General features: G+C 42.6%; 3 protein-coding genes across 12 annotated transcripts in view; 1 reads left to right on the top strand and 2 right to left on the bottom strand.

Annotated features, from left to right (window-relative positions):
• LOC117388511 (histone-lysine N-methyltransferase 2C-like) overlaps positions 1 to 954 on the top strand; it is a 74,555-nt gene extending 73,601 nt beyond the window's left edge. For all 10 annotated transcript variants that reach the window (XM_055230156.1, XM_055230158.1, XM_055230161.1 and 7 more), the window contains one exon: positions 153 to 954. In XM_055230156.1, the coding sequence (XP_055086131.1) occupies positions 153 to 245 (93 nt within the window). In that variant the 3' untranslated portion in view covers positions 246 to 954. The remainder of the gene's footprint in view (positions 1 to 152) is intronic.
• A 3,485-nt stretch (positions 955 to 4,439) lies between these two features.
• Positions 4,440 to 12,157, bottom strand: ssr1 (signal sequence receptor, alpha). Its single transcript, XM_033986076.2, has 9 exons — positions 12,001 to 12,157; positions 9,887 to 10,032; positions 9,729 to 9,825; positions 9,507 to 9,610; positions 9,079 to 9,237; positions 8,715 to 8,791; positions 7,724 to 7,802; positions 6,896 to 6,989; positions 4,440 to 4,738 (listed from the first exon to the last, which is right to left on the bottom strand). Exons 1-9 carry the CDS (start codon positions 12,095 to 12,097, stop codon positions 4,671 to 4,673), a joined length of 921 nt encoding a protein of 306 aa, XP_033841967.1. The 5' UTR covers positions 12,098 to 12,157; the 3' UTR covers positions 4,440 to 4,670.
• Positions 5,611 to 25,367, bottom strand: part of LOC117388156 (NACHT, LRR and PYD domains-containing protein 12-like) — a 29,235-nt gene continuing 9,478 nt past the window's right edge. Inside the window, exons 5-21 of the mRNA XM_055230189.1 lie at positions 23,839 to 25,143; positions 22,206 to 22,698; positions 21,465 to 21,641; positions 21,157 to 21,330; positions 20,322 to 20,495; positions 19,358 to 19,525; positions 19,064 to 19,240; positions 18,235 to 18,381; positions 17,852 to 17,889; positions 17,205 to 17,275; positions 17,084 to 17,139; positions 16,780 to 16,994; positions 16,142 to 16,386; positions 15,715 to 15,831; positions 15,156 to 15,312; positions 14,516 to 14,937; positions 5,611 to 5,622 (exon numbers count right to left, since the gene is read on the bottom strand). Of these exons, the coding sequence (XP_055086164.1) occupies positions 14,576 to 14,937; positions 15,156 to 15,312; positions 15,715 to 15,831; positions 16,142 to 16,386; positions 16,780 to 16,994; positions 17,084 to 17,139; positions 17,205 to 17,275; positions 17,852 to 17,889; positions 18,235 to 18,381; positions 19,064 to 19,240; positions 19,358 to 19,525; positions 20,322 to 20,495; positions 21,157 to 21,330; positions 21,465 to 21,641; positions 22,206 to 22,698; positions 23,839 to 25,143 (4,076 nt within the window). The 3' untranslated portion in view covers positions 5,611 to 5,622; positions 14,516 to 14,575. The remainder of the gene's footprint in view (positions 5,623 to 14,515; positions 14,938 to 15,155; positions 15,313 to 15,714; positions 15,832 to 16,141; positions 16,387 to 16,779; positions 16,995 to 17,083; positions 17,140 to 17,204; positions 17,276 to 17,851; positions 17,890 to 18,234; positions 18,382 to 19,063; positions 19,241 to 19,357; positions 19,526 to 20,321; positions 20,496 to 21,156; positions 21,331 to 21,464; positions 21,642 to 22,205; positions 22,699 to 23,838; positions 25,144 to 25,367) is intronic.

The raw sequence follows: 25,367 nt of genomic DNA, 5'->3' as shown, positions 1-25,367 counted from the left end.
AAGCAGACTAATGGCAGTGAGACTGCCAATTTGCACCAGCTGCTCCTCCAACCACCACCAATACTCATAGACACACGCAATATGGAATCTACTACTACTGCTCCTCTGTACTGATAATTGTACTAAACCTTGTGTGTATTTTCTTGTTGCAGTTGTGCTACGATTACAAGTTCGACTTTGAGGACGATCAACACAAAATCCCATGTCACTGTGGAGCCGTGAACTGTCGCAAGTGGATGAACTAAACGACCTCGCTCCTAACATGGACGCCTATAGAGCTATGTACAAACAGATTTACGCAGATTCATAGTAATAATATTATAGAGTCATATGGAGGGGGGCAGGGTCAGGGCTGATTGACAGCTCGGTGGGCGGGCTTTAAGAGGCTGGTCCTCTGTGTAAAATGTGTAAAAAGCAGCAGATGTAAAGTACGTTGACTGTGGTGCTTCTGAGGAGGAGCCAAAGCTGTACTAAACATTATTCTAACGGTGCATCTTTCCAGCGCCTCAGACGTCGCTAATCTGTAAAATAAGACGCGTTTTTGGTTTTTGTTTTGTATTTATTAATGAAGATATTTTCTAAGAATCGTGAAGGGTCTGGAGCCTGTAAATATGTGTACTATACAAATGAAAGACTTACTGATCAAGCTCATCCCCACCGGCCAATCAGAGGACAGATCCACCCACTGTACGTTCTTCTGCCCGGCAACGCGGCTCTGATTGGACAGAGTTTGGCTGCAGGAGCGTTGCTGTGGCAATTGTTTATTTTAGTTTTTGTTGTGATGCTGAGTCTTTGTAAATATGACGTTTCCTCCAGACTCCGCGTGATGTACAGTTCAACATGAAGCCTTTTGTTTTTTATTCTCAGAGTGTGACTATGACAATGTTTTGTTTTGGGGAATAATGGATCTGATTTAGAATCATTTACAGAAAATAAACTATTTTACATCCTGAACATGTCTGTCTGTTCAAAAACTGAAACTAATCTATGTAGAAATGCTTGGATTTCCCACTCCCCAGACACTTTCTCCACTGACAAGATCCTGAGTCCTCAGTCCAGACTGGAGTTGTCAAAAGTATCAAAAATCTGACACAAATTGATAAAATTAAAACTAGTACTGAAACTAGATACTTATTTGAGCAGGTATCAATACAATAAAAGTCATATTCACAGGACAGAAATGAACCTTTCCTGAATATTTTTAGAATGATCTTGAGCTGTATCTTTCATAAGTATAAGACACATAGACTAGTATACACCAAGGACCACGATGAACCTACTGGACACTGAGGGAGTACACAGTTATAAGAAACATGGGAATAGAACACAAAGTACTACCATTTAATGTGGAAAATCACATTCTGATGTCTAAAGAGTGTTTTTATCATTGTGATCAAGTCTATTCCTTAGTATTGAAATGGAGTTTGAAATTTTAGTATCGAGACACTAGTCCAGAGACACAGTCCACCAAACACTTTACCTTGATCATTAGCATAAGTTAATAAGCTCAAATGAATACATTTTGGTGCTGTGTGTGAAGACAAAGAGGACCCCAAAATGAACAAACACCTGTCCAGCTCTTGTGCTTCGGACGCGTCAAACTACACATTTCACTAAACTGCATTTAACATAATTATGTTTTTGATTAAGATGTTGCTTACTGCAGTTAGTATTCTTGAGTTTGACCATTTTTGGCCAACATTTATGTTGTTTATTTCCTGGTTTGACATGGGGCAGCACATGTGACATATGTAGAGGTCATTGCAGTTGTTATCAAGCACCATAATGTAAAAAAGAGCCAAAACACGGCACAATACAGTAATACATGGAGCCAAGTTCTAAATAATGATGTGTATTTTAAACCAGTACACATAGAATGCCAGACTTGCTTAGCTTATTTTAAACAGTAGCACAAGAAACATCCAACTCAAACCCAAATTAAAAGCAGAGACACATTTTAAATCAATCTTTATTTCTTCAGCATTAAAAGCAAAAAATCAAAATTATACCAACAGATAACAGTTAAAAACATGGATTTATCTGAGTAGAAGTCTGAACATCTCCCACCACCTCAACACTTGTCTGAAAAAGGTTTAGGGATAATTATGAACTGTGTTCACAGGAGCAGACAGGTGCAACATCAGACGGGTAAAAAGGCCGACAGGTGCAGCCCCAGAGACCTGATGTCGACAACGTGAACCTTAAAGCTCCTATATTACACAAAATTGACTCTTGTGAGCTTTAAACCCTGTTACAATGTTGTTACCTCCTCAAAAACAGACCTGGAGTTGTTTTTTTCATTCACACGTCTCCAAAGCTCAAAATGCACATTGTGAGTTTTTAGTTAACAGCTCCTTTACCTTTAGTTCAGTAGAGATTGGATCATTTAACGCTGGAAATGTCAAATAATTCCTCAGTGATTAGAGCAGTAGCCCCCCAACCTGAAGCTTAGAGGATTGATTCTCACTTGGACCAAGTTCTGGCATTGTGTCCCTGGGCAAGACACTTCAACCGCATTTTCTAGTATGAAAGTGGAGGGTGCGTGAGTGATTGCACCACTGGCTCACATGACATCACAAGGTGAAACACAGTGTTCTGTTTGAGAGAAGAACTCAGCCTTAATCTGCAGGGTTTGTGTGTTAAACGTGTGAATGAAACAAAACACAACTCCAGGTTTGTTTGTGATGAGGAAACATAACAGAGATCAGAAAACGGTGTAATATGGATACCTTAAACTTCTTCTCTAGAACACAAATCTCACAATGTTTATCCTAAAAATCCTGCACCCCTTGAACACATCGTCTTTAGACCCACGTTAGACCTGGGTTAGTCCTGGTCACACACTGCATTAAGACTCGTTTCAAGTTTCTGCCAGTGAACAAATTACACTGCCTATTTTAACTTATCTGTACCACCACCAGGTCATGTTATGTGTCAGATCTGTGAAGAGGCAATCCTGCTCACAGTAAGAATGCATGTTTTTCAAAGACTTGCATCAATAAAAACACCTGTAATTGAATAAGTCCGATTAATGCTGTACTGTGGAATATTCAGTCTGCTCAAAACGGAACCATCACTGACGCTGATACTGTCCCCTGTGGGAAGAAAATATATTAACTGGACTGAGAACAGCACCCTCTAGTGGGAGTTTTACGAAGTGTTGACTCTAATAAATTAAACCTTTTTGTTTTGCTCTTTGTCACCCATATTTACACCAGTGCTTCAGACAGTTCATTAAAAAAAAAAGAAAAGAAAAGCAAAACCAAATCTAGGCACAAAATCGTTTAAGTCATAACAAATGATTTTAAGTGAACACTATTCTAAAGCAAAAATGAAACTGCGAGTTTTAAACTGGAACTAAACACAGAATCCACTTTTCTGCTACTAAACTCTTTATGGTGTTTTAATGGCATTGTCTACTGTTCCTAGTCATTTTTTGGCAACTTTAGTTCAAACTAGGCCTCTGTAATTTCAGGTACTACATGACATCACACAGGACTGCCCTGTTAACCAGGTTTTCTGATCAGAAATACCGGACTGCAAGGGCGGAGTTTGAAGTGTGTTAGACCAATCACACTGTTCCTTATACCCCAGACCCCGCCCCTCCCTCTCACTCTCCCCTTTAGTCCTCCAGACCCCGCCCCTCACTCTCCCCTTTACACAGCCCAGTTCAGCAGCTCTATTTGAAATGTGGTTGTGAGCGGAGTTTAGGTGTTCAGTCCCACTGTAAATCCTGTTCAAGCCAAGGATCAGATTGTTATCATTTTGGACTTGCTCCATCGTGTCATATTAATCTTAAGTCCTTTCATCTGAAGTCACGCCTCTGGGGTTGAATAATGGCACCACTTTCTGAAGCTGTTGTGAGAGAAAACGCTGAACTTTGTCCCAGTTTGTTTCCCAGTTTAAGTCATGTGTGATCTGAAGTTATGGAGTGTAACAGTTGGGCTTAAATATGAATTTAAAGAGGGGGTATTCTGCAAAATCGACTTTGAGCTTTCTACCATGTTATGATGTCGTTCCCTCATCAAAAACATGAAGAGGTTTAATGTGTCATTCATGCATGTTTGAGTATTTTGGCGATTCAAACCCTCCTTACAGTTCACTAAGATTCTGTACAAGGCTCCACCCACAAACCTACGTCACCCATGCTCCCACATAACATAAATATACAAAAACATGATACAAAACTGTACACAGCAACTCGATAAACTTGATGCAATGTGCAGTAGTTTCATTATTGGGATGCACGCTTATTGTGTTGTTTTCAGCAAATACAGCCTTTTCAAAATAAAGGAAACATGATGATCTAAATATGTTCTGTGTTAGCAGTTAATACTCCATAAAAGTAAAATACCCCCTCTTTAAGTATGGGAACATTTTTATTAGAAATTTGGTTGCTAAATAAAACTTTGTACTTGTAAAAAATGAAAAACCAACAGTTACCAAACTTACACAGGGGTGAATTTAAACCAAAACACAGATGCAAAGACATTCAAAACTGGACGTGATGTAAGCGGTGGACCCACAGCGTTCAGAGAGTGAGTCCTCAGTGCCCACAGCGTCGCCCACAGTGAAATCAAACCCACCCCTCTCTGCTTGGCACCGGGCGAGAGTTCGAGAGGAGTGCTTGGTTTTGGCGCCCGCGTGGTCCTCAGTGGCGGGGGGCGGAGTCACTCATCTGAGCCCGCTGAGCGCTTCTGGTTTCGTTTCCGCGGTGATCGTCTTGGAGAAGCTTTGTCTGGGGGGGAAAAAAAAACCCAAAGTGGACATTTTGGAAAATGAGACGATTCAGAGTTATAAAGGTTTGAATTTTAACAAGAGAAAGATGGAAACAACTGGACATTCCCCGAATGACAAAACAGTCAGATGCCCTCCCCCTGTGTGTCAGATGCCCTCCCCGTGTGTCAGATGCCCTCCCTGTGTGTGTCAGATGCCTTCCCCCTGTGTGTCAGATGCCTTCCCCCTGTGTGTCAGATGTAAAAGCTGTTAACCCTGTAGCTTATACGTCTACAAACATGCTCTAAAATTTTCATCTCTCGGATGTTAATACTAATCAAGTCTCGTTTGTGAGATTGTCCAGTTTCCTCAGTGAAAGTGAAGCAGGCTCACCTCTGCGGCTCTGCACTGTGGACGCAGCAGCGGAGGAACAACAGAAGAAAAACAGAAGAAAAGAGTGAGAGAAGCACAAGAGAGCTGTCCCCACCAGGGGGCAGCAGGTCCTCACACACACAGAGGACCATCTACATCTCATAAGGACTAGGTCTGAGCCTGGATCCCGTCAGGAGTACCTCGATGAGGTTTTTTGTGCATGTTTTAGGTTGATAGAGGGTAGGGCTGTACCAATATAGATACTTTGACTTTAAGCGTCTGCCGATACCCGATATGCCAGAGTAGGAACTTTTGGCACTTAACTGTGTTTTAAGGAAGTGCCATGTCACTTTTTACATAAGAAATCCAATTGTGCTATGCAGCTCAAATAAATCTTTTAAATCACTACTGAACAGTTTTGTATGAATGAAAGTTCAAACATTTTGGGCCATGATCATCCTGTAAATAGCTTTATTACGTCCAATTAGGCCCAACCAGGAAACTGGACAGATATCGGACCCAGCCAGTTTACCACTATCAGCACCCATCTAATTAATACCAGTATCTGTGCATCCCTAACAGAGTAGATTATACAAACTCCACATTCTCGATGTGAGAATGCCAACTACTCTGCCAGTAGTATTTAAAGCTGCACTTTGTAACTTTTTTTAATCGCTTTTGTCTAGGATTTATACAATATTAAACTCACCAGTGTTTCAACGTATATCCTGAAAAACGTGTATTCTTTATTGTGGAGAGGTGAGCCTCGCTGACAGACATACGGACATAGCTAACCTGCTAGCAGTCGCGTCGCCAACAGGAAGTGACCATGGGTGCACTTACGGCTCCATCGTCTCTGGATCCAATTCACTCGCTATTGAAAAGCCGTTGCCCCTCTCTCTGTAACTGCTGTTGTCAGGCTCATCATTTTGGTTTTAAAATGTTCGTATTAACCTGCTCTACATGATCCTGGTATTTTTATTTTGCTATTTTGTCCTTAAAATCAAGATGTGAACCTCGCTGCCAAAACAGCAACTTGAGCAGGAGGGGACATGTAATTTCATTCACCTCACTCCTGAGTGGCTCTTTGGTTTCATGCTGGGATTTGCAAATATGGTCCCTGGTAGCAGATTAGCCGCTACAATAGTTAGCATCGGTGAGCTTCATTTTGGCAGGAGCCAAACACTGAGTGACGTCACACTCTTAACCCTTTAAGGACTGAGCACACTATAGACCAGTAAAGCTCGCATAGACTTATGTTAAAAGGAAGTATCAGAATGTACTGCATTTTTTCACACAACTACCTCTATTTTACATATCGATCCGTATTTTTTCTTTGGCGCATCAAATAAGTGACTGGGAAAATCCCCGCGGCGCCTGCTCTCTCATTTGTCACCTTCGAGGGACAGCGGAGGCAGATTACCGTAATGACGTAATGATACCTTAATGATATTTAAATGGCCTCATGCCTCTGCTTTGAGGTGCCGTTTGAATTTACATGACGCACAATTTGCTGCGGAGTGATGGTAATGGAAAGTCTGCAACCGCGCTCTAACAGTATGACAGCAGCCACCACTATAGGGTTAAGTCCACTTCTTTATCAAGTCGATAGATCTGACTCATAACTGGGCCATTACTTGCTTGTTCTAAATCCCAAACTGTGAAATATTCAAGGAAAAGCAGTAACATCTCCATGGAGACAAGGAGGCCTCTCCACCACCAAAAATGTTTCACAGTGTAACTTTAAGTACAGCAAATGACAGAGGGTTAAAGGGGTCAGAGTGACACTAGGGAGTGCTTTACTCACTGATCTGGTTGAGGGTCTCTTGGGGGATCCAGCTCAAGTCAACATCATTGTGAGTTGACGTTCCCATTTCCACTTTAGGAGCAGGACGCCTCCTCTGAGAGACAAGAATCAGACAAGATGAACTTTAATAACATTGTAACAGTGCTCCTGAGACAGCCGGGCTGTCAGAAGTATCAAACATCAGATAATCAATACTAAAACTAGTACTGAAATTAGAATCAATACTAAAAAAGTCCCACTGACAATTGTGGATAATTGTGAGAAATCATTAACGTGATCAGTGTCTTCATATAGATAATTATCATTTACCATTATTAATAATGTATAACTAAAGGCAAACTGAGCAAATTTGTTATTTCAGAAGAGCGTCTCAAACTGTAGCCCTTCGTTTGAAGCTGAGATCTACTTCATGGGCACTGAGTCAAAAAGGTTGGTGACCCCTGCATAGACTAGTACACACACATGGACCACTGTGAACCTACTGCACACTGAGGGAGTACACAGATATAACACACATGGAACAGAACACAAAGTACCAATATTTAATATTGAAAATCACATTCTATTGTCAAAATGTTTTCATCATGGTATCTGAATTGGTATTGAGTATAGAGTCTATTCCATAGTATCATCGTGACAATACTGGAGCCATAAACACAAGACCCATGTAAAAGATGCACATTTGAGGTTTTTAACCTTTTTAACTACTGTCGTTGAATTTAGATTGATTCCTGCATGTTTGAGTTATCAACAGGGAAAACTGTCTCCTGCTCTGAGTATCATCACAGTTGAGGATCTGAAAAGCCCCAACAGTTAAACAGTTTGTACCTTTCTGGACTCGAGCAGCTGATGCAGCCCAACGACCACCAACAACCCCAAACCCGACAGGAACACGTACATGAAGATCCTGCAGGAAGGCAAAGGTCGCTCATGTTTACATTTTAAACATTTACAATCTTTAGAACAACAACAATAATGATGATAATAATAATAATAAAAACTGCAAGCAGTGATAAAGGCCCTCGCCACCCCTTGCGACCGCGGGGTATATGTCACCGTGAAGATCCTGCCTTTTGTTCCTGCTTACATTGACCCTCCCCCCAAAATCAGCGACTGAGTAATACTACTCCATTCATTCCAATGGGACCATTTCTGACATTGTCACACCTGCACGGTTGGAAATTGAGGCATGTCTTCATTGGATTTTTTGTTCAGTATGATGAGAGGAATATGTGTACCAAATTTCAACATTCTATCCCAAACAAAATTTTTCATCTCAGTTAACCAAAACCCATGTATTTCTATGAGACATGTCAGACATTGCCATGGCAACACCTTTGCAAATAGAGGTATCTTCTCATTGGCTTTTTTGTTCAGCATGGCAATAGGGATGTCCATGCCAAATTTCAATTTTTTGTGACAAAGTAATTTTTTTTGAGTACCATTCAAAAGTTCAAGGGGGCGCTGTGGAGCAATGTAATATTTCACATATGTAAATTGTATATCATTTCGTTCAGATCAACAGTTTTAACAAAATGTATATTAATGCCGGGAAATGGGACACTGCATGTTTGAGTTACGCACCATTTAAAACTTAACAAAACTCTTTTCTTTGCAGGCTGGCCACACCCACATTTTATGACTGAAAAATTCAGGAGAGTCGCCTATATTCCCACATGGATCTAGTTCATTTTGACTAATTTGCAAGTTTCTTGAATGAAAATCCTTTTAATGAATCCCTTGCCGGGACGTTGTCCAAGGCTCAGGCCTAATAATAATAATAATAATAAAAATAATAATAATAATAAAAGAGTCTCACGTCTCTCCGTCGAGTCCGTCCTCCTTCTCGGTGATGGTCACAGTTTGGTTAAACACTGCGTCCTGAAACACGTTTCCCTAAAACAGAAAAGAAACCATGAAACTGTTCTGCTTTCATCTCCGTTGAGTTGTTACCGCTTTGCCTTAAATGTTCCACTGTAAAACATTAGATTTCTCTAGATGAAGACAAGCAGAGTCAGTTACGAGTCAGATCTGTGGTGAGGTGACCCTGCTGACTGAATGCATGTTTTCCAAGGTAGATTTACCATGGAAAATTTCAGGCAAAGCAAGAATATCCCCATGGAGACAACAAAGTGGCAGACCCTCCCCCTGAAAAGTTCCACAGTGCATCTTTAATGACTCACGTTGCTGTCCTTGTAGTTGAGGTTGACCACCAGACCAAAAGGGCGCCCCCCCATGGGCTCTGCGGGGATAAACGAGTACTCGAATGTGGCCTGACGGCTCGGAGGGACCACCGTGTTCAACTGAAGAGCCGTGAAGTTCTGAATGAAGAACTGATAATCCTGAAATGGAGAGATCAAACCATGAGGAGGAGGAAGAGGAGAGAGGGAGAGGAAAGAAGAGGAGGAGAAAGGGAGAAGAGAGAGGGAGATGAAGAGAGAAGAGGAGAGAGAGAAGGGAAAGGAGAGGAGAGCAGGAGACAGGGAGAGGGGAGGAGAGAGGGAGATGAGGGGAGAAGAGAGAGGGAGATGAAGAAAGAAGAGGAGGAGAGAGGGAGAGGAGAGAAAGGAGGAGAAAGGGAGAGGAGAGGGGGACAGGAGGAGGTGGTTACCTGAGGATAACGGAATGATGCGTCCAGAGACTCCACAATGAAATTTTCTGTCCCTTTGTTTGTGAAACCGAGTAGAAACTTCACAATGTCGTTGGCAGGAAAATCTGAAGAAACAAGAAAATACTATGAATAAAAACAGTGGAACAAGAGAAAAAAACCTGTCAGATGCCCTCCCATCCTCCTGTCCCCATGTGTGTCAGATGCCCTCCCATTCTTCAATACCTTCTCCTTTGACGAAGAGGATGGTGGTGTCTGCATTTGGAGAAGCCTTCATCTCCCCGACTAAAGCCTCTTCCTCCTCATCTTCCTTGTCTTCTGCCTGGAGAAAAAAAAAAAATATAATTTATACTTCCAAAATCCAAATCTGAATGTGTCCTCACCAGCTCTGCGTTTTCATCATCCTCCACTTCCGCCTCGTCATCTTCCTCATCCGCTGTGACATCATCAGTGACATCATCAACCACGTCTTCATCCATGTGTTCAGCCTCTTCATCCTCAGTCAGGTCCTGGGCCGACACCAACGGGTCTGAGGAGTATATATACATATCACCGCTTCATCTGCACTGTATCCATTCTCTTGATATTGATACTTTGCAGTGAAGTCACACTTGGGGTGTTCTACAAGTATCTCTATGGTGGAATGTTCAGCAGTTACCATGGACACATGCCCATATTAGCAAACACTGTCAGATAAATTTTAAGATCGTCTGAACAAACAACAAAAATACAAAATGGATTTAAACAGCACATTTTCAGAAGTCTGATCAATATGAGTGTTCATGGTCCTGATTTTCAACAAAAAAATTAGAGTGACTCACTGAAAAACTGTTGGCTAATGCTAGCAACGCATGTGACTGTAATTTAAATGTGAGAGACTTGTTTAAACACACAAATCCTCTCACCTGTTGTGACTGCAGCCAAGTCAGCTTTTTCTGGTTAGATTGTGTTAAAACACAGCTCAGATTAAAGTCCAACAGAGCTTCAGACAGAGCAGTGCCTACAGTTAGCCTCACACCCTCAGTGAATGTTGATGACATGAGCTGTAACGTATCAATATTTAGAACAGATTTATAATTATATAATAATTATAATTATAATTATATTGTACAAATCTGTATATTTGAGCCTTATATATTGTGTCTTTAACCATTTTTACTACTTTTATTATTTTGAATTTTACTACCAATTATAACCAGGGGGACCAGAGTGAAATAGAGACACCGGAACGAATTGAAACGAGACCGAAACGGACCGAACCAGGAGAACCAGACCAAACCAGGGGAACCAGACTGAAACCAGGAAGACCAGACCAAAACAGGGGGTCCGAACTGAACCGGACTGAACCAGGGGGAACAGGTGAAGGTAGACATGGGCAAACTATGGCCCTGGGGCCACACATGGCCCCAGGGCCACTAATCCGGCCCAACGAATGTGACTAGATATGAAAATAGCTAAGGGTAAAACATGTTCAATTTACCTTTTTAACAAGTTGTTGATCTTTTGGCACTTAATAAAAGTGAATTTGAGTTTTTATTCTGTGTTTATTAAACTAAAATTGAATAAATTAATTATTTAATTAATGCATATGTAAAAACGATTTTTGTAATGAGCCTGGCATATTCATACTTTGCTACATGTCACAGAACAAATCTATAATGATATATATATATCTCCTGGCCCCGGTCTCTGACAAATTTTAGAACTGATTGTGGCCTGTGTGTCAAAAAGTTTGCCCACCCCTGGGTTAAGGTCTAAACCAAAAATATAAATAAATTTAGGACCAACCCAGGACCATATCAGTACAAATCAATGGACTAAACCCAGGACTATAGGAGACTTAACTAGGAACTAAAGAAAATATTCTGCCGTCATGTTATGACTTTTAGCACAAGAAAGGCGACACTTAATCACACTTACATTACATTAAAATACTAACGAGTTACCAGGTGAATAGGGCATAATAAATGAATATCAAAAGACATTCTACAAAATAAAAACAGTTTATTCTGAATAGAAAAATCTGTGTCATATCGTTATAAAAAAAACTATTATACATTAGGAAGGCATCATCCCATGTTACCCCAGCACGTCCCCCGGTCTGATTTACACTCTAATAATAAGCCCTCAGGTGTAACTTTCTCCAGCACAGTGTTTCTCAGTGAACAGACAGATGTACGGAGGCTGGTCTTAGCTTAGCCGCTGATGCTAAGGACACGTCAGTGTAACACGCCGCGGGACTGAGGCGGTCCGGGGCCATGTGTTTGTGTTGGCTTGAGGACAGCGGGTATTTCTAAGAGTCTCATGGAAGTAATAATATGTCCGATGTGTTTAAAGTGTGTGTGGTAAAACGCCTTTCTGTAAAATGATCAGATCACAGCTGCAGGCACATGTCAAAGCTCGAGCGGCCTGTTCCAGCAACTAACAGCTAACAGCGCCTCCTCAGACACAATCACACCCGGTTAGGATAAGGGTTTTACGGGCTTAAAGGACTCACTTCGGACCAGAAGCGTCGCCGGGAAGGCCAGCAGCACCAGCAGCAGCAATTTGGGCCCAAATCTCCACATTTTCAGTGCGTTTTCAGGGCGTTTCATTAAGCGTGCAGCAGAATGTGCGCTTCCGCTACTGGACGGCTGCGCATGCGCACACACAGCTCTCTTTAGGGTTATTATGTGGAGTTTTATTTTGTAGAGTCTGCGCCATGAGGCTGCAGTGGCGCCACCTGCAGGCTCCAGACCGTGAGCACATCTGCACGGTTTATTCTTCCTCAAACCAAAATGTCTTTATGTGGAATTAAATAAATTCGATTCGAAAATCGATTAAATAAATTACTCAATTTATTTATATATTTATTATTCATATATTTATTCTGTTAGGTAGTTAAGTTGGTAGTATTGTTAAAATGCAGATTTCCGTTTGCTTCTCTCTGTCAGTAATACAGGGAGTTCTGGGATTTAGTCACTAATAGAAATGAGGTATGACATTTGTGAATTTACTTCGTGGATATTTCATGGCAAAGTACAATGTACTAAATAAGGAAAAGTAGCCCCTTAAAATTCTAAATTCCAAAAAGGAATCAAAAAAGTGAAATATTATAATAATTTTGTGGGATGGGGTTTGGAGCGTCCACTAGGCTCACTTTGGTACAGGGGGGCAGGTTGCTTATGCTCTTATGTTTAAATCAATAAATCCATCCATCCATTTTCTTCCGCTTTATCCGGGACCGGGTCGCGGAGGCAGCAGTTTCAGCAGGGAAGCCCAGACTTCCCTCTCCACACACACTTCCTCCAGCTCTTCCGGGAGGATCCCGAGGAGTTCCCAAGCCAGCCAAGAAACATAGTCCCTCCAGCGTGTCCTGGGTCTTCCCCGGGGCCTCCTCCCTGTGGGATGTGCCCGGAACACCTCCCTATGGAGGTATCCAGGGGGCATCCTGAACAGATGGACGAGCCACCTCAACTGGCTCCTCTCCACGTGGAGGAGCAGTGGCTCTACTCCGAGCTCCTCCCATGTGACTGAGCTCCTCACCCTATCTCTAAGGGAGCGCCCAGCCACCCTGCGGAGGAAACTCATTTCGGCCACTTGTATCCGCGATCTTGTCCTTTCGGTCATTACCCAGAGCTCATGGCCTCAGGTGAGGGTAGGAACGTAGATTGACAGGTAAATTGAGAGCTGGGTGGGGGTGTGTTAGTGTCTCTGTGATGGTCTGAGGGGGGTGTTCGTGCCCATGGGGAACTTGCACATCTGTGGAGGCTCCAATAATGTGACAGGTACATACAGGTTTTGAAGCATCATATCCTGCCATCCAAGCAACGTCAGGGACGTCCCTGTTTATTTCAGCAAGACAATGTCAAGCCACATTCTGCACGTGTTACAACTGTGTGGCTTTGTAGTAAAAGAGTGCAGTACCAGACTGGCCTGACTGCAGTCCAGACCTGTCTCCCACTGAAAATGTGTGGCACATTATGAAAAGCAAAATACAACAGAGACCCCGAACTGCTGAGCAACTGAAGTTGTACATTCAGCAAGAATGAGAAAGGATTCCTCCTGCAAAGCTTCAATAATTAGTGTCCTCAGTTCCCAAATGCTTATTGATTGTTGTTAAAAGGAAAGGTGATGTAACACAGCGGTAAACATGCCCCTGTCCAAGTTTTACTGGAATGTGTTGCAGGCATCAAATTAAAAATGAATTTTTGCATAAAAACAATAAAGTTTATCAGTTTGAACATTAAATATTATGTCTTTGTAGTTTATTCAGTTCAATATAGGCTGAAAAAAAATTGTAATTCATTGTAGTCTGTTTATTTTATTTGTCTTTTTTTTTTGTTTTACACAGCATCCCAACTTCACTGGAATTGGGGTTGTGTATGTGTGCATATGGAGCACATGGTCACAGCAGCCAAACTCCTCTTGCTGCACACAGTCTGAACCCGTCAGCCCAATAGTCTCTACGTCCACCACAGCGCTTTCCCAGTGCGGTCATTTACCAAACAAGGACAGCAAGTCCTGATGCATTAGTTTTAAACACACACGACCTGTACAACAAATCCAGATTGTAACTCCAGCAAAGTCCAAACCTTTAGGGATCCACGTTGTTGTCTTTTCTTTTAATCCAGTCTGGGGTTGTTCTTTTCTCTCTTCTTTTGCCAAAAATCCTCCACAAAATGGAAAAAGCGATATAAGCGTGTGGCATTCAGGTTTAGTTTACCCAGATTTCTTTAGCCAAACAGTTTATTGCAGAAACGATTTAATAAAGTAAAAATAGAAATGTATTTAAATACAAAAATGTGAACTTTTAGAATTTGTTTATTTTGATCTTCTCTCTGTTTAGGAATAGATCTACTTTTGCTCAGAGCAGATCCAACAGCCAATGGGCCTTCTGGCAGCTCCCTGACCCTTACGCAGAGGGTGCTATTGCACCCCCAGCACCCCTAGGTCCCACAGTTATGAATGGAATGGAAGTAAATGTTAAAAATAGATATATTTATTATACATATTTACCTGTTTACACACACTTTTCAGCTTTATATGAGAAACACAGAGGACAAGGTTCATCTAAAGAACACTTATTTTCATTAATCCACAGTCCTGAGTTTCTGGCAGAGGTCTGACTCTGAGTCAAGTGTACAAAAGGTGTGGACCAAGACTGAAGCTGCTCCTTGGCCTTTCTTTAGCACGGTGTCCACCAGGTATCGGGCTTTGTCTGCTCTGTGCCTCACTCTAATGCTCTCTGCTTCCTCAGGGTTCAGGATCTTCTCCTGAAGTTTGTCCAGGAGCTGGTTCAGCACCTCGTTAGACACATTCTTCACAAACTCTGACCGCAGCAACCGCAGCCTTGTAGTGGGATCGTACTGGGGACTCCAGTCTTCACTCATAGATGCCTCTGAAGATGTTGTCTCCCTCAGGAGAACTTTGTCTTGGGACAGAGCACCGCATGCTTCAGCACAGAAACATACCCAATCAGCTTCATTATACACTATACAGACACAATACAGATATGATTATGTCATCTGCTTTACTGTACTACATTTAAGTGTACATATTTACATACAAAGGGGCCTGAATCGTTGGATCTTATTTTTAAGCACTCTTCTCTGTTGTTGTAAAGTGCTCTATAAATAAACTTTAATTTAAAATTTTAAAGATTTCACTGACCTTTCAGATCCAACTCGTGTCTCCAGACCTCAGCCTCTGTCTCCTCTGTGTGGCGCTCTTCTCTCACTGAGATGGAGACTAAACCACAGTCTGGAGGCAGGCGCAGCTCAAAGGATGAGTGGAAGTTGGGCTCATGGTCCATATCAAAGGGCGCCCTCTGGAGGAGAGCAGTAGATTTCACTGCTGGTGTAAACTAAATTAACACTGGGTGTATACTGACTGCAGTGGGGGACCCATGCGGGTCCCACACACTTAGAGAGTCTGTAAAGTCAATGCGCCCTGTTACACCAACCTCTGACCTCTGCACCCTGCCACACTGACCTCGGAGCAGCGCCGGTCTGTGGAAAGAATTCAAAGAGTCTATTTTTTCGCTGACATCACAGCGATGATGGTGTGGTTTTCAGGTCATTAGATGTGTGTTATTGTGCGAAACCACCCTGCTTTGGTCAAACACACAGCAGTCGTCGTAGTTGGTGTAACAGGCAATTTATCTGCAAGTAACCGGCTCACAGTATGTGCCGTGCAAACCCAGCATAAAGCCAGTCTGAGCTGGACTCACCTTAGGCTGGATTTTCTCTGCCCTGGGACAGACCACAGTGTAGTGTTGGTCTATGACCAGTCTACATTTGGAAGGAGCATCAATGTACTGCGTGGTGCTGCGTTGTTTCTTCTCCACCTGAAACACATTGTTTATTAAGGAGTATTCCAGTGAAAGGGCTTGGGGACATATGTGTGTAATGTGCCTCAGGAGGTTGAGGGTTCAAACTCTGCTCTAGTATATGTTGCCACTGTGTTCTTGGGCCTAGCCTCTCCAGTGTGTGGCACTGGTTGTTTTTATAAGATTTTACTTTAGTGGTGGTTCTTCAGAAAGTTGGGGCCAAATTTGCAGAATGGCAGCCACATCTGTGCCAATCTGCTCCAGGGCAGCTGTGAGGCAGAAGTAACTTAGCAACACTACTGATCAATGAATAATGAACGCTACACACCTGGTCCACAGAGATGTTCCTGGGCAGGAGGAAAATATTGACTTTGAGTTTTTGTGGTGTGCAGAAGAGCAGCACCTGCCCACTGACCACCTTAGGTTTGTCGAAGAACTTCCACAAGAGCCCAAACACAGAGAGGCCAGAGACACAGATCACCACATGGCTCTGAGTGATCCGCTCTGGCTCCATCAGGCTCAGCCCACTGTCACTGATGTGCGCCACAGACAACTGGCTTTTAGACTGGTCCACTGCAAATATACAACAGAAAAAGTAAGGAAGAGGATGCAGAGGAGAGTCAGATGGAGCAAAGGATACAAATGAAAGGGTCAGAGGATGTAGAGGGTCAAATTGTGCAGAGGAGAGGGACAGATAATGCAGAGTATACAGAGCAGAAGGGTCAGACGGTGCAGAGGATACAGAGGAGAAGGGTCAGATGGGGCAGAGGATACAGAGGAGAAGGGTCAGATGCTGCAGAGGATACAGAGCAGAAGAGTCAGATGGGGCAGAGGATACAGAGGAGAAGGGTCAGATGGTGCAGAGGATACAGAGGAGAGGGTCAGATGGTGGAGAGGGTTAGAGGAGCAGAGGATGCAGAGGGTCAGCCCATGCAGAAGAGAGGGTCAGATGGTGCAGAGGAGTACCATGCTCTGGTTCACAGTGTGGCAGGTGCAGCTCACACATGGCCCGTTCTGAACACTCAATGTCATACAGAGGTCCTGCAGCAGTTCTGCCTGATGACTTCAGCAGCGCCTCATCCCATTGGATGATTTTGTACTGAAGCTCCGCCTCCTTTGTCACCACAAACACCAATCCAGTGGAAGAACAGCGGAAGGCCCCAGAGTCAGGACACCTGAACCTGGAGAGATCAGGAGTCTAACCCACAACCTCCTTACTGAGAGGACAGAGACAGCATAACCACTCTGCTACGACACTGTATACTTTTACCTGAAGGAAACATGCTCAGACTTCATTGACACTTCTGGGAGGAAAACAGTTGTTTCCTGCAGAGTTCAGACATCAGAACAATTTGTGTTGCATCCGAATGTTAAATGAGGACTATATATACCCTGTGGTGGGACGGTCCAGGCTCAGGCTCCTCGGGCACACTGATGGACATGCAGGAAGATGTGGAAGTTTCTGAGAATGCAGAGGAGTCACTCAAAACTACTCAAAGCTTCTCATGTAAAAGTTAAAAAAACAAAAACATAAGTTCTGGAACCTTCTATCCCACTTTAACCTTCAAAAGCCCATTTGAACATGCCAGTTTGCTGTACTCTAATGAAGAAATGTATTTCAACCGTTTGTATTCGCCTTGTCTTTTCGGCCATTACTCAAAGCTACAGGTGAGAGAAGGTCCGGAGATCTAAACCAGGACTAAACCAATACTTGACCATACTTGAGAGTTTCACTGTTTAATTTCCTAACTGCTGGATAAATCAACTATTTTACAAAACACTGAAAGTCGTGATTTTTGGCTCTACAAAATTAATTTAAGTGAGTGAAATGTCTGGAAAAGTCAATAAGACTCCAGTTTGAAGGTGCACTATGTATAAAAATAATGAAGACAATTCACCAGCCTGATCGCCAAGTTGTTAATGTTGTCATTTAAGTTGATAGAAAAGTAACAGTTTGGAGTCTGATTTTTACACCAATGCAAACATGTCCAATAGTATACATAATAATAACAGATTAAGTGATATAGTAGAGACTTACGTGAATTTGATATTAAAGATGCTGTGTACTTTATTGTACTGTAGAAGAAGCAGAAAAACAGAAGTTAACACTCTGAAATGTGTTTAAATGTGGAGTATGTTTATTTATCATATCAAACCTATCTTTGCCCACTTCAACTATCCCCTCCCACTCCAGGAAGCATTGGCCAATCATGAATCCTTGTTTATTTTACATTTTACTGTGAAACTAACTGAAATATGTTAGTGGAGCAATTATGGAAAAATTCCATTTTGTTTGTCAGGTTTAACTTGGTTACATTTTCAGTTCTGTCCCAGATTTTTCATAGGTTTAGAAAGTCCCCCTCATTGCACAATAATCCTCCAGCTAGGAACTTCTGACTAGGATCCTAGCTAAATACTCACAAGGGCACAGTGAAAGAGCCAAAGTGTCCAGCAGACGTCACATTTGTTTTCCGTAGGTCTAGTTCCCTTAGATGAAGTGAAGGATGGGCTCTCAGAGCAGAGACCAGGCGCAGACAGCTGAGGTTCGACAAACCACAGGACTTTAAACTAACCAAAATAAATACAAGACTTTGGTTTAAGGGCCAGAGAAGATTATCAAAAGAATCAAATCAAAGTGATCAAATGTCTGCTTCTTTGCTGAATTCAGGTTTATGTGCATATACAAAGACTTATCACTTTGTCATGCTCTCAAAGTGGATTTAACCAATCACAGAGAAATGTGAAGTAGATGCCTTTTTATAACCCTGGAGCCCTCAGGTCATTTGCTTTTTGTGGTGTTACTCTCTGTAAGATGCCAACAGACCAAAAAAGAGTCACACTTCTATGCTGAAGTGTGATCAAAACTTGTAATGCAATTTTGATGTTTTTGTATCTTTCGTTCTGTTGTCTGTTTTCAGTGTGTGTAGTAACTCAAACTGTTGTCGACTGTTTTTAAATTTCTTGTGAAAATGCACATCAGTACAATGAAGAACACTCAGACATAATATGTATACACAATAGAAGATATTTTCATGATTGGAAAGGAGCAGATGTGAAGAGTTAGTCTGCCCCTTTATTTAAACATTTAAACTATTTGATGATTTTCACTTACTCTCACCTGTGTAAACCATAATTCCCAATATGCATTTGACAGTTATCACTCAGCCGGACTGTGAATCTACAGTATGCCAACCCTGATACTAAAAACAGGCTCAAGGGTGAAAAGTATTTGTGTGGAGCAGTGGCTGACCTCAGAATTTCCAGTTCACACAGTGGGTTCTGTAGAAAATCACACAAATGCTCCACTCCAGGATCTTTTAGCTCAGGATTTTTACTTAGGTCCAAAACTCTGAGGTGGGAGGGGTTCAGCCGCAGGGCTGAGGCCAGAGCAGAACAGCTGGACTCAGTCAGACTGCACCGACTCAATCTGGTGCAAAACAGACAATAAAATTGTTCCATAAATCGTACATGAAATAATTATCTGAAAACAACCGTAGTATTTGAGAATCTTGGCTTAAATTTTGGAGACGTTTTAGAGACAGACCTCAGAGTTTGCAGCTCACAGTCTGGAGTCTGCAGAAATGAACAGAGGAGCTCCACTCCAGAGTCAAGCAGGACGTTGTCACTCAGGTCTAGGGCTCGCAGATGGGAGGGGCTCAGGGCTGAGGCCAGACTACAGCAGCTGACTTCTGATAGCCGGCAATATATCAGTCTGTGCCCAGAAATAAATACATTACATTTATGTTCAAGCAAATCATTCATTCATATATTCATACATACATACAGGTATCTTCATTAGATACCATATAATACAGTTATACTTTAATTTACTTTTTTAACTCGAGTGACCTAATAACCGTTATATTTGTGTACATTTTCAAATTTTCAATCACTTTGCATAAAATAATGTCTTGATCTGTATATAGATTTCTAACTGTGTTTAATGGGGATGTTTATGTTACCACAGGCCAGACGGTACAGAATAAAACATATGCCCAACAGTTACAATGCATCAGTTTTGATGCATGCAATTAATCCTCCAAGTTTCGTGCCAATTATTTACATGAACGCCCTCCACTGCCTGGACTCACTCTAATACAGTGACACACAGACATTCTTCCTGGCCTCTATCGTAGTCACAGCTGTCCTGAGCAGACTGATGGAAGTGAGGCTGCCACACTGTACCACCAACACACACATTCATTTATGTGGGTGAACAACTGTTTTGCTACTGGTGCCTCCCTGTGGTACCCCTGATATTCCTAGTGGACTCCCATCCAAGTACTAAGCAGACCTAGCCCTACTTAGCAAAAGAGATCTGATAAGATCAGGCTTTGACAAGGAACTACGGCCATATTACAATTTCAAGAATCATCAGTAGCTGATTATATAGAACAAATGTGAGTAACTTCAGAGAGAAATCACTGTAATTACACATATATCTTCTCTTCTTCTCTGCATCTGAAGGACAGTCATGAAGAAACAAGGTTTTGGTAGTAGTAACTGACCGTAGAATCTGTAGTGCACAGAGTGGATTGTGCAGAAAGTGGCAGAGCACCTCCACTGCAGAGTCCTGCAGCTCATTGTAGCTCAGATCCAGCTCTCGCAGATGGGAAGGGTTGGACTGGAGTGCAGAGGACAGGTCAGAGCAGCCGAGCGCAGAAAAACTACAGCAGCGCAACCTGAGCAGAACAAACCATAACAGCATTTATGTCATCCAGTTAAAATTACTTCAGGTTTATAAATCTGGATGTGAGTAGTTATGAACTGATTTAATTGCTTTTTGACCTAGAAGAAATTATTTGACTTATTCACTTCTTTCATTTTAAACAGAATTATCAAATAAGTATATCAAATGAACTGAGCACTTCCTAAGAGATGTATGTTGAGAGAGAAACAGAGTTAAGCCAACAAAGATCCAGCCCTGAGGGCCAAGTCTAGGGGCCAAGAAGCCACCAAGACAACCTTAGAAGCCCAGCTATGTCCCTGTCCGCTCCCCGACATTGAAATGTTCTTGCCTGTCCTGTCCTGTTTTGATCTGGGTGATGACAGGCAGGTTAACCAAGACTGAACAGTACAGATTTTTTGAATGATACAAGGGAATTCAACTTCAGATTTCAGAGATTTGAAATCACACATGATTATATATACACGATCTACGAACCACCAATGCGGTTTGTTGAAATCATAAATGCTTTTTAAGCATAATTTTATATGCATTTGTAAAAGGACCTCATGGAAAAAGATCTAATGGAAACTACCCCAATAGATTCTGTTTTCAAGTCATCTGAGCTTATAGTATATCCATGTTTGTACAAAAACTAATAAAACAATAATAACAACCTGAGGATCTGCAACCTGAAGTCTGGATTTTGCAGTAAGGAACTGAGATGTTCCATTCCCAAATCACGCAGGAAGTTGTCACTCAGATCCAACTCTTTCAAATGAAAAGGATTGAACCATAGGGCTGATGCCAATAAATAACAGCTGCACCATGTTAACATGCAGTCTTTTATTCTGAAAGCAGAATTGAAAGTGTTAATATGCAATAATAAGGCCTAAAAACTTACGCAGTTTTACAAACATAGCCAGGTATAACGAGGCCTTTTGTCTTCGTCCTGATCTGATCATTCAAATATATACTTACTTACCTTAAAACCTCCAGGGCACAATAAGCACTTTGCAGTCCCGTTAAAAGGCAATTTACTCCTGAGTCATTCAGGAAGTAGTTTTTACTGAGGTCCAATTCTTTTAACTTGGACAGGTTGAACTCCAAGGCTGAAGCCACCACTTCACAGTGAGTCTCTGTGAGTTCACATTCTGAAAGGCTGAAGAAAGTAAAAACAGTTGATGAGAAGGACGCTCTGTGTATGGTCCCAAATATGATCCAGTTGTCGTCCAGTATTTTTTAACATTGCTGATTCCTGTGTGTCCTTTTAGAAAACATAGTTGCCACAAAACTATATTGAAATTATTAGATTGGCAGGCTAAGGTTTAAAATCGTGATGCAGCTCTTAATAAACATTGTAAACACAGGGATAATTGCCAACTGAGACTTTAAACTAATCCAAGAATCCAATGCATTTTAGAGCATGTTTGTAGAGGTCTCAACTACAGGGTTAGCAGCTTTTACACAGAATAAGACCCCATGGAGAAACAGGGAGGGCATCTGACACACAGAGACATTTCAGAAAATGTTTGTAGAGGTCTAAGCTACAGGGTTACTCACTTTTACACAGAATAAGCCCTGAATAAGACCCTGTGTTCTCTGTAGAAGACTAAATTACCCAAGTAATTTGTGATCTGTTATTATACAAACCATTCAAATTGTGATTTGACAGCAATAATCTTGCAGTCCTGGGAACACCTCATAAAATCACTAGCATACTTACTTGGCCTTCTTGCAGTTCCTCACAGCTGGGATGAGTCTCCACCTTCCCTCCCGACTGGTGTTGTAGTTGTTGAGGTCCAGCTCCTCCAGGACCTGCTCAGACATCTGCAGCATGTAGGCCAGAGCCGAGCACTGGATCTCCGACAATCTCCGCTTCTCTGCCCCCTTGGTTTTCAGGAAGTCCTGGATCTGCTGGTGGACGGACTGGTCGTTCATCTCGGTCAGACAGTGGAAGATGTTGATGCTTCTGTCTGGAGACACGTCTTTCAGGTTCAGCTCCTTCAGGTTGTCAATGACCTTTTGGATGGTTTTTTGGTCAGTTTTGTTTGGACCCAAAAGAAGCATCAAAGATCTGTAGTTGGACTCCAGACTGAGGCCATGGAGGAAGCGCACAAAGAGGTCCAGTTGCCCTGTGGCTACTGTCAGGGAGATTCTCATAGCTCTGTCTAAGAATGCGTCCAGAGGTAAGTCTGTAGTGAATGAATGAAAGACACTGTCTGAGTCATAGCTCTCTGCATCCTCTACCTCATCATCATCATAACCATCTCCCACATTACTATATTCTTCATCATAGCTCTCTATATCCTCCTCATCATCCCCAGAACCATCTCCCACATTACTATATTCTTCATCATAGCTCTCTATATCCTCCTCATCATCCCCAGAACCATCTCCCACATTGCTATATTCTTCATCATAGCTCTCTACATCCACCTCATCATCGTCATCTTCATCATAAGCATCTTCCACATTGCTATATTCTTCATTATAGCTCTCTACATCCACCTCATCATCGTCATCTTCATCATAAGCATCTTCCACATTGCTATATTCTTCATTATAGCTCTCTACATCCACCTCATCATCGTCATCTTCATCATAAGCATCTCCCACATTGCTATAATCGTCATAGCTCTCTACATCCTCATCATCATCCTCAAAACCATCTCCCACATTGCTATATTCTTCGTCATAGCTCTCTACATCCTCCTCCTTTTGATCTTCCTCCTCCTCCACTTTTTGTTCCTTTTGTTTTTCCTCCCCTACTTTCTGTTCCTCCTTCACTTCCTGTCTCTCCTTTTGTTTTTCCTTCTCCACTTCCTGTTCCTCCTTTTGTTTTTCATCCTCCACATCCAGTCTCTCCTTTAGTTTTTCTCCCTTCACTTCCGATCCCTGCTTTTGTTTTTTCTCTTCCACTTCCTGTTCCTCCTTTTGTTTTTTATCTCCCACTTCCTGTTCCTCCTTTTGTTTTTTCTCTTCTACTTCCTGTTCCTCCTTTTGTTTTTTCTCTTCCACTTCCTGTTCCTTCTTTTGTTTTTTATCTCCCACTTCCTGTTCCCCCTTCTGTTTTTTCTCCTCCACTTGCTGTTCCTTCTTTTGTTTTTCCTCCTGTTGTTCATCCTCTACTTCCTGTTTTTCCTTTTGTTTCTCCTCCTCCATTTCCTGTTTCTCCTGTTTTTCCTCCATTTGCTGTTCCTTCTTTTGTTTTTCCTCCTCCACTCTCTGAGGAGGAACCTCTTGTTTTTCCTCCTCCACTTGCTGTTCCTCCTGTTGTTCATCATTTACTTCCTGTTTTTCCCTTTGTTTTTCCTCCTCCTGTTCCTCCTCTGACTCCTCCTTGTGCTCCCAATATTCCAGAAACTCCTCCAGCACGTAGGTCATGTTGTTGTTGAAGCAGTGGTAGATGTAGACTGCAGCCATAAACTCCTGCACACTGAAATGGACAAAGCTGTAAATCTTTTCATTGAAGATGACACTCTCTGGTTTGAAGATCTCAGAGCAGAGTCCGGAGCAGAGTGAGACCTGGCTCAGGTCCAGACCCACCTGCTCCAGGTCTTCTTGGTAGAACATGATGTTTCCTTGGTACAAATGCTCAAAGGCCAGTTGGCCCAGCTTCAGCAGCAGATCACAGTCGGCTGTGCTCAGCTCAAGAGCGCTACTTTCTGCTTTGTACTTCAAGTTCCTCTGCGTCTGCACCAACAGGAAATGAACATAGAGGTCTGTGAGCGTCTGGGGTAATGCTCCGCTCTGAGTGCGTCTCAACATGTGGTCCAGGACAGTGGCTGTGATCCAACAGAACACGGGGATCTGACACATGGTGTAGAGACAGCGAGAGCCTCTGATGTGGGACAGGACTGTTCTACACTGGTCTGCATCAGAGAACCTCCTCCTGAAGTACTGCGCCTTCTGCTGGTCAGTGAAGAACCCTCGCAACTCAGTGATGCGCTGAGCACACTCTGCTGGGATCTGACTGGCTGCAGCCGGGCGTGAGGTGATCCATATAAGGGCGTTAGGAAGCAGATCACCTCTGATGAGGTTGACCAGCAGTGGGCCAACCTCTGACCCCTGTGTGATCTCAGAGATGACTTCACAGCTGAAGTCCAGAGGGAAACGGCTCTCGTCCAGGCCGTCGAGGATGAACAGGACTTTACTGTGGAGTGGAATCTGAGCTGAGAGAGGGCGCAGGGAAGGGTGGAACACATGTATGAGTTCCAGCAGACTGTAGCACTCAATTTTGACCAGGTTCAGCTCCCTGAAGGACAGAGGCAGCACCAGGTCTAGGTCCTGGTTCTCTGAGCCCTGGGCCCAGTCCAGACTGAACTTTAGAACTGAGAATGTCTTCCCCACTCCAGCTACACCCAGAGTCAGCACCAGCCTGATGGGCTCCTGCTGCAGAGCCTCCTGCTGGTCTTCAAAGGGTAGTGGTTTGAAAATTTCTTGGCACTTAATGGGAGTTTCCTGGATGTGTTTATGGGAGTTGGCCTCCATCTGAGTGTACTCGTGCTGGGTCATCACCTCCTCACTCAGGCCCTCTGTGATGAACAGGTCTGTGTAAATCTGCTGCAGCTGAGTGGATCTCCCCATTTCTGTTCCTTCTGACACACTTGCACATTTTCTCTTCAGACTGTCTTTGTACTCAGCTAAAGCCTCTTGAAGACCTGGGAAGTGAAAACAGGTAAACATAACATATGTTGTGTTAAGATTAACACAACGTAAGATTAAATTCTGATATTCCATCCATCCATTTTCTTCCACTTTATCGAGAGCTGGACCGCAGAGGCAGCCATCTGAGCACTGATCACTGCAGATGCTCCATCAATTTGTCTGTCAATCTCAGGCTCCATTCTTCCCTCACTCGACCCCTCGACCCAAAATACTTAAA

The sequence above is a fragment of the Periophthalmus magnuspinnatus genome, chromosome 20 (genome assembly GCF_009829125.3).
Source record: "Periophthalmus magnuspinnatus isolate fPerMag1 chromosome 20, fPerMag1.2.pri, whole genome shotgun sequence".
NCBI lineage: Eukaryota > Metazoa > Chordata > Actinopteri > Gobiiformes > Gobiidae > Periophthalmus > Periophthalmus magnuspinnatus.
Note: the sequence above shows the minus strand (reverse complement) of the source record. Positions and strands in the feature narration are given on the sequence as shown.

What these genes read in the sequence shown, in the direction of transcription:
- ssr1 (XM_033986076.2), bottom strand. Translation starts at nt 12,097, where the DNA reads ATGAAACGCCCTGAAAACGCACTGAAAATGTGGAGATTTGGGCCCAAA. An exon ending in GGCGACGCTTCTGGTCCGAA is followed by an intron (nt 10,033 to 12,000) that starts GTGAGTCCTTTA and finishes TATACTCCTCAG; the next exon opens with ACCCGTTGGTGTCGGCCCAG. An exon ending in AGCTGCTCGAGTCCAGAAAG is followed by an intron (nt 6,990 to 7,723) that starts GTACAAACTGTT and finishes CTTGTCTCTCAG; the next exon opens with AGGAGGCGTCCTGCTCCTAA.